Source organism: Oncorhynchus masou, chromosome 24, assembly GCF_036934945.1.
Source record: "Oncorhynchus masou masou isolate Uvic2021 chromosome 24, UVic_Omas_1.1, whole genome shotgun sequence".
Taxonomy (NCBI): Eukaryota; Metazoa; Chordata; class Actinopteri; order Salmoniformes; family Salmonidae; genus Oncorhynchus; species Oncorhynchus masou.
The window spans coordinates 106,732,491-106,744,691 of NC_088235.1; the positions used below are offsets into that span (position 1 = coordinate 106,732,491).

The 12,201-nt window shown below is 42.0% G+C and overlaps 1 protein-coding gene across 3 annotated transcripts in view; it reads left to right on the top strand.

Annotated features, from left to right (window-relative positions):
- hmcn1 (hemicentin 1) overlaps positions 1–12,201 on the top strand; it is a 247,122-nt gene that overhangs the window by 232,282 nt on the left and 2,639 nt on the right. For 2 of the 3 annotated variants that reach the window (XM_064936005.1, XM_064936006.1), the window contains exons 99-105: positions 24–158; positions 1,600–1,713; positions 1,949–2,074; positions 2,324–2,452; positions 5,234–5,575; positions 5,852–5,971; positions 11,042–11,168. In XM_064936005.1, the coding sequence (XP_064792077.1) occupies positions 24–158; positions 1,600–1,713; positions 1,949–2,074; positions 2,324–2,452; positions 5,234–5,575; positions 5,852–5,971; positions 11,042–11,168 (1,093 nt within the window). The remainder of the gene's footprint in view (positions 1–23; positions 159–1,599; positions 1,714–1,948; positions 2,075–2,323; positions 2,453–5,233; positions 5,576–5,851; positions 5,972–11,041; positions 11,169–12,201) is intronic. The other variant, XM_064936007.1, reaches the window with a different exon arrangement.

Genomic DNA, 12,201 nt, shown 5'->3' on the forward strand with positions numbered 1-12,201 from the left:
ATTCCCTCTCTCTGTGTTCTCAGACATTGATGAGTGTTCTCTGGGTGGGCATATGTGCCATGATGGCCAGGACTGTGAGAACACCATTGGCTCCTACCGCTGTGTGATGCGCTGTGGGCGGGGCTTCAGAAGGACAGCCGATGGACACAGTTGCCAAGGTTACACTCGTTTCCATCTTCAAGATTGTCAGTAGTTAATACAGTATATTAAGTGTCATTACTATGTAGGGTTGTTACGGTGACCGCATTCAGGGCTCCCAAGTGGCTCAGCGGTCTAAGGCACTGCATCTCTGTGCTAGAAGTGTCACTACAGACCCTGGTTTGATCCCAGGCTGTATCACAACCAGCCTTGATCGGGAGTCCCATAGGGCGGCGCACAATTGGCCCAGCGTCATCCGGGTTTGGGTGGTGTAGGCCATCATTGTAAATAAGAATTTGTTCTTAACTGACTTGCCTAGTTAAATAAAGGTTAAATAAAAAATCAGGTCGCTAACGACCTGGTACTCAGGGCTCTATTGTCCCTCCATCAGGTCCTAATGACCTGGTACTCAGGGCTCTATTGTCCCTCCATCAGGTCCTAATGGTCTGGTACTCAGGGCTCTATTGTCCCTCCATCAGGTCCTAATGACCTGGTACTCAGGGCTCTATTGTCCCTCCCATCAGGTCCTAATGGCCTGGTACTCAGGGCTCCATTGTCCCTACATCAGGTCCAAATGACCTGGTACTCAGGGCTCTATTGTCCCTCCATCAGGTCCTAATGACCTGGTACTCAGGGCTCTATTGTCCCTCCATCAGGTCCTAATGACCTGGTACTCAGGACTCTATTGTCCCTCTAACCATTCTGACATCAATGCAAATGCAATCAAAAATCACATCAAACACTTATCAAAACAGGATGTTCGTTTAAAACTCATCTCTCCTCAATATACTTCTGTATATATAGTGTATGTTTTGATTTCTAAGGCATTCTAAAGTTTGTATCATATACTACTAAAGTTGCCAAATAAATCTAGCATATAGGTTTCAAATCATCACTTTTACGCTCAACATAGCCTCTTCCTATGGGCATGCTTGTCCAGAATGCGAAAAATATCCTTTCTATTTTAATCAATTAAGTTAAATTATAATTGTATTACTATAAAATCATATCATATAAAATAATTGAATGGGACTTATAAGCATATCTTGTCAGCTAAATGGACAAGCCTACAGCCTATGGCATGGTGCATAGCCAGATAACATACAGTAGGTCAACTCATATTCTGTTCTTCTGAAATACATTTTCTACATATCATAATGTTTCTTTAGACTTGCCTAAAATAAACCCTGGATTTATTGTGATGCTTTATATTACATTGATTGATTATACTTTTTTAAATGTAGATGTTCCAAAAGTGATGTATCATCAGCTTTTATGCGGTGACCAGGAGATGCTAAAGGTGTTTATGTAAATTAACGGTTAATTGCCGTGAGACCGGCAGTCTGTTGCATGACAATACCGGCTGACAAAACGTCCCCCCACCACAGCCCTGTGTAGGTATAAAGATATTTCTAAGCTGTCATTGTATTATTGTTTATTTGATTTTGGTTCATTTTCAAGATATTAATGAGTGCCAGGAGTCTAACCCGTGTAACCAGCACTGTCTGAACACCATCGGTAGCTACCGCTGTGCCTGTGAGCCCGGGTACCAACTCAGGAATCGCCGCTGTATAGGTGAGCACAGTACTGCAGATTGGGTCGGCACAATAGTGTGAAACACGTTTTGATGGTTTCAGTTCTGGACCTGACCTGCTTCTTTTTCTATCTCTCTCTCTCTCGCCCTCTCTCTCTCTCTCTCTCTCGCCCTCTCTCTCTCTCTCTCTCTCGCCCTCTCTCTCTCTCTCTCTCTCTTTCACTCTCTCTCTCTCTCGCCCTCTCTCTGTCTCTCTCTCTCTCTCTCTCTCCTCAGACATAAATGAGTGCAGACAGAGGGTGTGTCGTTCAGACCAGCAGTGTAAGAACATGCGGGGAAGCTACACCTGTATTGACCTTTGCCCTGCTGGCATGACCAAAGGTGCCAACGGGACGTGTGTGGGTGAGTGTGCCAGAACTGGGCATCAGCCCCTTCATAACTCACCCGCACCCAACTTCAAAAGACACTATTCAAAACTGATAGAAGGATTTTGTGTCCAGTAGATCTGTGGATAACCTCTTCCAAATGTTTAAAGAACAGGTTGGGAGTGGGTGGATTTTATATACAGCCCTTTCTGTTTGGTGGGGTAATGGTTTCAATGTCAAATATCTATATTCAATAAAAACCTCTCCATGTGTCTTCTCCCTATAGATATAGATGAATGCAGAGACGGAACACATCAGTGCAGATACAACCAGATCTGTGAGAACAGCAGAGGGAGCTACCATTGTACCTGCCCCAGGGGCTATCGCTCTCAGGGTGTAGGACGCCCCTGTGTGGGTACGTACCCCCTCTGCCCCCAAACCACCTCACCCACTACCCCACTACCCCCTCAGCTGCCCTGCTTCTGCATGCAATCCTCCACTATCCGTCACCCATTGTACCTCACCCACTACCCACTAACCCACTACCCCTCACCCACTACCCCTCACCCACTATACCTCACCCACTACCCCTCACTCCTTACCCACTACCCCACCACCCCACACCCACTATCTCTCACCCTTCACTACTACCCCTCACCCAGTCTCCCTTACCCACTACCACTAACCCACTACTCATCACCCATGACCCAATACCCCTCACCCACTACACCTCTGCTTCTGCATGCATACCTCTCTCCATCTCTCCCTCAGTCCCTGCTCTAAGCTGCAGTAATACCCCAGCCAGCTGTGGCATCACATCCTCCCTCTGCCTTTATAATGCTAATGTAGCTAAAGAACTGTTGTCTTCTGTGGAAATCCCTTGCTATCTCATAACTATCACAAAGAGAAGATGAGCACTATGTACTGAGTGGCTGTGTAGTTAGAGTTTAAACACAGGGTTAACAGAAAGGTAAGGAGCCACAGACAGGACAACAGGAAAGGGACTGTCTGTCATCACAAGGCCAGCATCTCTCTCTCACTCTTGGCTCTGTCACTCTTACACCTGAGTTTCCACCTTTGACCTTTTGACCGGGCTGCACCCGACCTGGGGTCGCTTTGCTTTGTAATGGCATACACTCACTGTCTCTGTCTGTATCCCCTATGACATCATCAACACTGGACACTGATGTCTACTCTGTACCATTTGAATATTTTGTTGCATTAAATTGGATATACAGTATGTTTCATTTAAATTTCAAGTGGCAACATTTTAACTGAGCACCATAGTGAGTTAAGAGACTATTTGGCAAACTTGAAAAAGTATGTATTTACAATATATACAGATGTAGGTCTCTATCCAATCCGTATTGCGCAAGTTCCGTATTACAGCATGATTGGAATTTAAAGGCATTGTTCCTACATTAGCGGAGACTGCTTCATGGTAAACACTGCAGATATCGTCTCAAAAGGAAATTACCGTAACATTTCTATCGCACAATCTGTAACACTTCAGAGATTGAATAGAGCCCATATTTAATTCAAGCATTCTTGTTTGGTGTGAGATGTAATGTATTCATTCTCTCATTAAAAGGCGGGCCTCTCAAGTGGTGCAGTGGTCTAAAGAACTGCATCGCAGTGCTAGAGGCGTCACTACAGACCCGGGTTCAATCCTGTGCTGTATTACAATCGGCCGTGATCAGGAGTCCCATAGGGCTGTGCACAATTGGCCCAGCGTCGTCAGGGATAGGGGGAGGGCTTGGCCGGGGGGGCTTTACCTGGCTCATCGTGCTCTAGTGCCTCCTTGTGGCGGGCAAGGCTGACCTTGGTCGTCAGTTGAAAGGTGTTTCCTCCAACACATTGGTGGCTTCTGGTTTAAGTGGGCGGGTGTTATTAAGAAGCGTGGTTTGGCGAGTCATGCTACGGAGGACGCATGACTTCACCTCCCGAGCCCGTTGGGGAGTTGCAGCAATGAGACAAGATCGAAATTGGGGAGAAAAAGGGGGTAAAATAGAACATAAATAAAAAGTTAAAAGACACTTTTTAGATGAATACACTTATGCCTTAGGGACATGATATGTATTGTCAAACGTTGGGGTGATTGTTCCTGTACGTTGGGGTGATTGTTCCTGTACATTGGGGTGATTGTTCCTGTACGTTGGGTGATTGTTCCTGTACGTTGGGGTGATTGTTCCTGTACGTTGGGGTGATTGTTCCTGTACGTTGGGTGATTGTTCCTGTACGTTGGGGTGATTGTTCCTGTACATTGGGGTGATTATTCCTGTACGTTGGGTGATTGTTCCTGTACGTTGGGGTGATTGTTCCTGTACGTTGGGGTGATTGTTCCTGTACGTTGGGTGATTGTTCCTGTACGTTGGGGTGATTGTTCCTGTACGTTGGGGTGATTATTCCTGTACGTTGGGGTGATTGTTCCTGTACGTTGGGGTGATTATTCCTGTACGTTGGGGTGATTGTTTTCCATCTCTTCCTTTCTCATCCTCTTGTCTTCCTCACACCACTATATTCTCCCACTTCATCTGCTTCTTCCTTAATTTCCTTATCCTCTGTCTTATCTGTATGTTTCCCCTGCTCCATATCCCCCTCTTTACTCAACTTTTACTCTTGCCTGTTTTATTCCTTTTCTTCTCCTCCTCTGTCCTCCCTCCTCTCTCTCTTCCCCCTCCCTCCTCTCTCTCTTCCCCCCTCCCTCCTCTCTCTCTTCCCTCTTTCCTCCTCTCTCTCTTCCCCCTCCCTCCTCTCACTCTTCCCCCTCCTTCCTCTCTCTTCCGTCCTCTCCTCTCTCTCTTCCGTCCTCTCCTCTCTCTCTTCCCCCCTCCCTCCTCACTCTCTTCCCCCTCCCTCCTCGCTCTCTTCCCCCTCCCTCCTCTCTCTCTTCCCTCTTTCCTCCTCTCTCTCTTCCCCCTCCCTCCTCTCACTCTTCCCCCTCCCTCCTATCTCTCTTCCCTCCTCTCCTCTCTCTCTTCCCTCCTCCTCTCTCTCTTCCCTCCTCCCCCCTCTCTCTCTTCCCTCTCTCTCTTCCCTCCTCCCCATCTCTCTCTTCCCTACTACCTCCTCTCTCTTTCCCTTCCTTCCCTTCTCTCCTCCCCCTGCCCCCTCTCACTCTTCCCTCCTCTCTTTCCCTCCTGCCCCCTCTCTCTCTTCCCTCCCCCCTCTCTCTGTGGTGCTGTGACATCACCAGACAGTAATGAGTGTGAGCATGCGCCCCAGCCCTGCGCGCACCAGTGCCTCAACACCCCCGGCAGCTTCAAGTGTGTGTGCCCGCCAGGGCGCCACCTGCTTGGGGATGGAAAGTCCTGCGCGGGGCTGGAGAAGCTGCCTCCCAGCTACCAGAGCTTCTCATACGGCTACAGCTCCTCCCAGGACTCCCCTGAGCGGAGCGCCTTCCAGCGCCAGTACCACAGCCTGGCCTCTCAGAGCTACCCCTCCTACGCTGCCACAGGGGGGCGCTATAGGCAGCGTAGGCGCAGGGAGGCCCTGGCCTGTCCGCAGGGGTACGAGGCCAGGGGTGGCCGTTGCCTAGGTAACTATGGAGGAGGCAGGGGGACAGGCAGAGGGGGAGGAGTTTGAAAGGAGAGGAGGAGGGTCTGGCTGCATGGCTGTGCTACCTGGGGTTTGCTTCCCCTTGTTTTCTAAAACACCTTTATAACATGTTTCAACTGATAAATGTTTCCTGTGTGTGTGTGTGTGTGTGTGTGTGTGTGTGTGTGTGTGTGTGTGTGTGTGTGTGTGTGTGTGTGTGTGTGTGTGTGTGTGTGTGTGTGTGTGTGTGTGTGTGTGTGTGTGTGTGTGTGTGTAGACATCAACGAGTGTGAGGTGAGGGACACGTGCCAGCATGAGTGTATGAACACTCCAGGGAGCCATAGGTGTCAGTGTCCAGCCGGCTACCGCCTCATGACCAACGGCAAGACCTGCCAAGGTGAGCAGAACGCCTCCACCTGTCAGTCAATCGATTAATCAGTTATTCATGTTATTGATATATCTATCCATTCGTCATCACTCAGAGATCATCCCTATATTCGACTATAAGGAAATACATTAAAAGAAATAATTTGATGAGGAAAATGTATCTATGTAAAAGTTGCAGGTACAGTATACTCAATAACTGCATCATGTGTTATGTATTGGTATAACTAACTCCTGTATTGTGGTGTTATGTAAATAAAAATAAATAAATAATTGGTACACATTGTATAACTAACTCCTGTATTGTGGTGTTATGTATTGGTATAACTAACTACTGTATTGTGGTGTTATGTATTGGTATAACTAACTCCTGTATTGTGGTGTTATGTATTGGTATAACTAACTCCTGTATTGTGGTGTTATGTATTGGTATAACTAACTCCTGTATTGTGGTGTTATGTATTGGTACACATTGTATAACTAACTCCTGTATTGTGGTGTTATGTATTGGTACACATTGCATAACTAACTCCTGTATTGTGGTGTTATGTATTGGTACACATTGTATAACTAACTCCTGTATTGTGGTGTTATGTATTGGTACAACTAACTCCTGTATTGTGGTGTTATGTATTGGTATAACTATTCCTGTATTGTGGTGTTATGTATTGGTATAACTAACTCCTGTATTGTGGTGTTATGTATTGGTACACATTGTATAACTAACTCCTGTATTGTGGTGTTATGTATTGGTATAACTAACTCCTGTATTGTGGTGTTATGTATTGGTATAACTATTCCTGTATTGTGGTGTTATGTATTGGTACACATTGTATAACTAACTCCTGTATTGTGGTGTTATGTATTGGTATAACTAACACCTGTATTGTGGTGTTATGTATTGGTACACATTGTATAACTAACTCCTGTATTGTGGTGTAATGTATTGGTATAACTAACTCCTGTATTGTGGTGTTATGTATTGGTACACATTGTATAACTAACTCCTGTATTGTGGTGTTATGTATTGGTATAACTAACACCTGTATTGTGGTGTTATGTATTGGTACACATTGTATAACTAACTCCTGTATTGTGGTGTAATGTATTGGTATAACTAACTCCTGTATTGTGGTGTTATGTATTGGTATAACTAACTCCTGTATTGTGGTGCTATGTATTGGTATAACTAACTCCTGTATTGTGGTGTTATGTATTGGTACACATTGTATAACTAACTCCTGTATTGTGGTGTTATGTATTGGTATAACTAACTCCTGTATTGTGGTGTTATGTATTGGTACACATTGTTTTACTAACTCCTGTATTGTGGTGTTATGTATTGGTATAACTAACTCCTGTATTGTGGTGTTATGTATTGGTACACATTGTATAACTAACTCCTGTATTGTGGTGTTATGTATTGGTATAACTAACTCCTGTATTGTGGTGTTATGTATTGGTACACATTGTATAACTAACTCCTGTATTGTGGTGTTATGTATTGGTACACATTGTATAACTAACTCCTGTATTGTGGTGTTATGTATTGGTATAACTAACTCCTGTATTGTGGTGTTATGTATTGGTATAACTATCTCCTGTATTGTGGTGTTATGTATTGGTACACATTGTATAACTAACTCCTGTATTGTGGTGTTATGTATTGGTACACATTGTTTAACTAACTCCTGTATTGTGGTGTTATGTATTGGTGTAACTAACTCCTGTATTGTGGTGTTATGTATTGGTGTAACTAACTCCTGTATTGTGGTGTTATGTATTGGTATAACTAACTCCTGTATTGTGGTGTTATGATTTGGTACACATTGTATAACTAACTCCTGTATTGTGGTGTTATGTATTGGTACACATTGTATAACTAACTCCTGTATTGTGGTGTTATGTATTGGTACACATTGTATAACTAACTCCTGTATTGTGGTGTTATGTATTGGTACACATTGTTTAACTAACTCCTGTATTGTGGTGTTATGTATTGGTGTAACTAACTCCTGTATTGTGGTGTTATGTATTGGTATAACTAACTCCTGTATTGTGGTGTTATGTATTGGTACACATTGTATAACTAACTCCTGTATTGTGGTGTTATGTATTGGTACATGTTGTATAACTAACTCCTGTATTGTGGTGTTATGTATTGGTATAACTAACTCCTGTATTTTGGTGTTATGTATTGGTATAACTAACTCCTGTATTGTGGTGTTATGTATTGGTATAACTAACTCCTGTATTGTGGTGTTATGTATTGGTATAACTAACTCCTGTATTGTGGTGTTATGTATTGGTATAACTAACTCCTGTATTGTGGTGTTATGTATTGGTATAACTAACTCCTGCATTGTGGTGTTATGTATTGGTATAACTAACTTCTGTATTGTGGTGTTATGTATTGGTACACATTGTATAACTAACTCCTGTATTGTGGTGTTATGTATTGGTATAACTAACTCCTGTATTTTGGTGTTATGTATTGGTACACATTGTATAACTAACTCCTGTGTTGTGGTGTTATGTATTGGTACACGTTGTATAACTAACTCCTTTATTGTGGTGTTATGTATTGGTATAACTAACTCCTGTATTGTGGTGTTATGTATTGGTACACATTGTATAACTAACTACTGTATTGTGGTGTAATGTATTGGTATAATAAACTCCTGTATTGTGGTGTTATGTATTGGTATAACTAACTCCTGTATTGTGGTGTTATGTATTGGTATAACTAACTCCTGTATTGTGGTGTTATGTATTGGTACACATTGTATAACTAACTCCTGTATTGTGGTGTTATGTATTGGTATAACTAACTCCTGTATTGTGGTGTTATGTATTGGTATAACTAACTCCTGTATTGTGGTGTTATGTATTGGTACACAATTTATAACCAACTCCTGTATTGTGGTGTTATGTATTGGTAAACATTGTATAACTAACTCCTGTATTGTGGTGTTATGTATTGGTACACGTTGTATAACTAACTCCTGTATTGTGGTGTTATGTATTGGTATAACTAACTCCTGTATTGTGGTGTTATGTATTGGTATAACTAACTCCTGTATTGTGGTGTTATGTATTGGTATAACTAACTCCTGTATTGTGGTGTTATGTATTGGTATAACTAACTCCTGTATTGTGGTGTTTTGTATTGGTACACATTGTATAACTAACTCCTGTATTGTGGTGTTATGTATTGGTATAACTAACTCCTGTATTGTGGTGTTATGTATTGGTACACATTGTATAACTAACTCCTGTATTGTGGTGTTATGTATTGGTATAACTAACTCCTGTATTGTGGTGTTATGTATTGGTATAACTAACTCCTGTATTGTGGTGTTATGTATTGTTATAACTAACTCCTGTATTGTGGTGTTATGTATTGGTACACATTGTATAACTAACTCCTGTATTGTGGTGTTATGTATTGGTACACATTGTATAACTAACTCCTGTATTGTGGTGTTATGTATTGGTACACATTGTATAACTAACTCCTGTATTGTGGTGTTATGTATTGGTATAACTAACTCCTGTATTGTGGTGTTATGTATTGGTATAACTAACTCCTGTATTGTGGTGTTATGTATTGTTATAACTAACTCCTGTATTGTGGTGTTATGTATTGGTACACATTGTATAACTAACTCCTGTATTGTGGTGTTATGTATTGGTATAACTAACTCCTGTATTGTGGTGTTATGTATTGGTACACATTGTATAACTAACTCCTGTATTGTGGTGTTATGTATTGGTATAACTAACTCCTGTATTGTGGTGTTATGTATTGGTATAACTAACTCCTGTATTTTGGTGTTATGTATTGGTACACATTGTATAACTAACTCCTGTATTGTGGTGTTATGTATTGGTATAACTAACTCCTGTATTGTGGTGTTATGTATTGGTATTACTAACTCCTGTATTGTGGTGTTATGTATTGGTACACATTGTATAACTAACTCCTGTATTGTGGTGTTATGTATTGGTACACATTGTATAACTAACTCCTGTATTGTGGTGTTATGTATTGGTACACATTGTATAACTAACTCCTGTATTGTGGTGTTATGTATTGGTATAACTAACTCCTGTATTGTGGTGTTATGTATTGGTACACATTGTATAACTAACTCCTGTATTGTGGTGTTATGTATTGGTATAACTAACTCCTGTATTGTGGTGTTATGTATTGGTATAACTAACTCCTGTATTGTGGTGTTATGTATTGGTACACATTGTATAACTAACTCCTGTATTGTGGTGTTATGTATTGGTATAACTAACTCCTGTATTGTGGTGTTATGTATTGGTATAACTAACTCCTGTATTGTGGTGTTATGTATTGGTACACATTTTATAACCAACTCCTGTATTGTGGTGTTATGTATTGGTACACATTGTATAACTAACTCCTGTATTGTGGTGTTATGTATTGGTATAACTAACTCCTGCATTGTGGTGTTATGTATTGGTACACATTTTATAACTAACTCCTGTATTGTGGTGTTATGTATTGGTACACATTGTATAACTAACTCCTGTATTGTGGTGTTATGTATTGGTACACATTGTATAATTAACTCCTGTATTGTGGTGTTATGTATTGGTATAACTAACTCCTGTATTGTGGTGTTATGTATTGGTATAACTAACTCCTGTATTGTGGTGTTATGTATTGGTATAACTAACTCCTGTATTGTGGTGTTATGTATTGGTATAACTAACTCCTGTATTGTGGTGTTATGTATTGGTACACATTGTATAACTAACTCCTGTATTGTGGTGTTATGTATTGGTATAACTAACTCCTGTATTGTGGTGTTATGTATTGGTATAACTAACTCCTGTATTGTGGTGTTATGTATTGGTATAACTAACGCCTGTATTGTGGTGTTATGTATTGGTACACATTGTATAACTAACTCCTGTATTGTGGTGTTATGTATTGGTATAACTAACTCCTGTATTGTGGTGTTATGTATTGGTATAACTAACTCCTGTAATGTGGTGTTATGTATTGGTACACATTGTATAACTAACTCCTGTATTGTGAGGACAGATATAGATGAGTGTCTGGAGCAGAATGTCCAGTGTGGGACCAACAGGATGTGCTTTAACATGAGAGGAAGTTACCAGTGTATCGATACACCCTGCCCACCTAACTACCAGAGAGACCCAGCAACAGGGTAAACAGTAAACACACATTGACTCACACTCATATGTGTATTCGGAGTATTCAGACCCCTTGACTTTTACCACATTTTATTACGTTACAGCCTTCTTTTAAAATTGATTACATTGTTTCCCCCCCTCATCAATCTACACAGAAATATTATAATTATTATAAATAAAAAACAGAAATAATAAATTTAGATAAGTATTCAGACCGTTTACTCAGTACTTTGTTGAAGCATCTTTGGCAGCGATTACAGCCTCAAGTCTGCTTGGATATGATGCTACAAGCTTGGCACACCTGTATTTGGGGGGTTTCTCCCATTCTTCTCTGGAGATACCATCAAGCTCTGTCAGGTTGGATGGGGAGCGTCGCTGCACAACTATTTTCCGGTCTCTCTAGAGATGTTTGATCGGGTTCAAGTCCAGGTTTTGGCTGGGCCACTCAAGGACATTCAGAGACTTGTCCTGAAGCCACTCCTGCATTGTCTTGGCTGTGTGCTTAGGGTTGTTGTCCTGTTGGAAGGTGAAGCTTCACCCCAGTCCTGAGTACTCTGGTGCAGGTTTTCATCAAGGATCTCTCTGTACTTTGCTCTGTTCATCTTTCTCTTGATCCTGACAAGTCTCCTAGTCTCTGCCACTGAAAAACATCCCCACAGCATGATGCTTCCACCACCATGCTTCATCGTAAGGATGGTGCCAGGTTTCCTCCAGACATGACGCTTGGCATTCTGGCCAAAGAGTTCAATATTGGTTTCATCAGACCAGAGAATCTTGTTCATCATGGTCTGAGAGTCTTTAGGTGCCTTTTGGCAAACTCCAAGCAGCCTGTCATGTACCTTTTACTGAGGACTGGCTTCCATCTGGCCACACTACCATAAAGACCTGATTGGTGGTGTGCTGCAGAGATGGTTGTCATTCTGGAAAGTTCTACCATCGCCACAGAGGAACTCTGGAGCTCTGTCAGAGTGACCATCGGGTTCTTGGTCACCTCCCTGACCAAGGCCTTTCTCCCGATTGCTAAGTTTGGCTGGGCGGCCAGCTCAA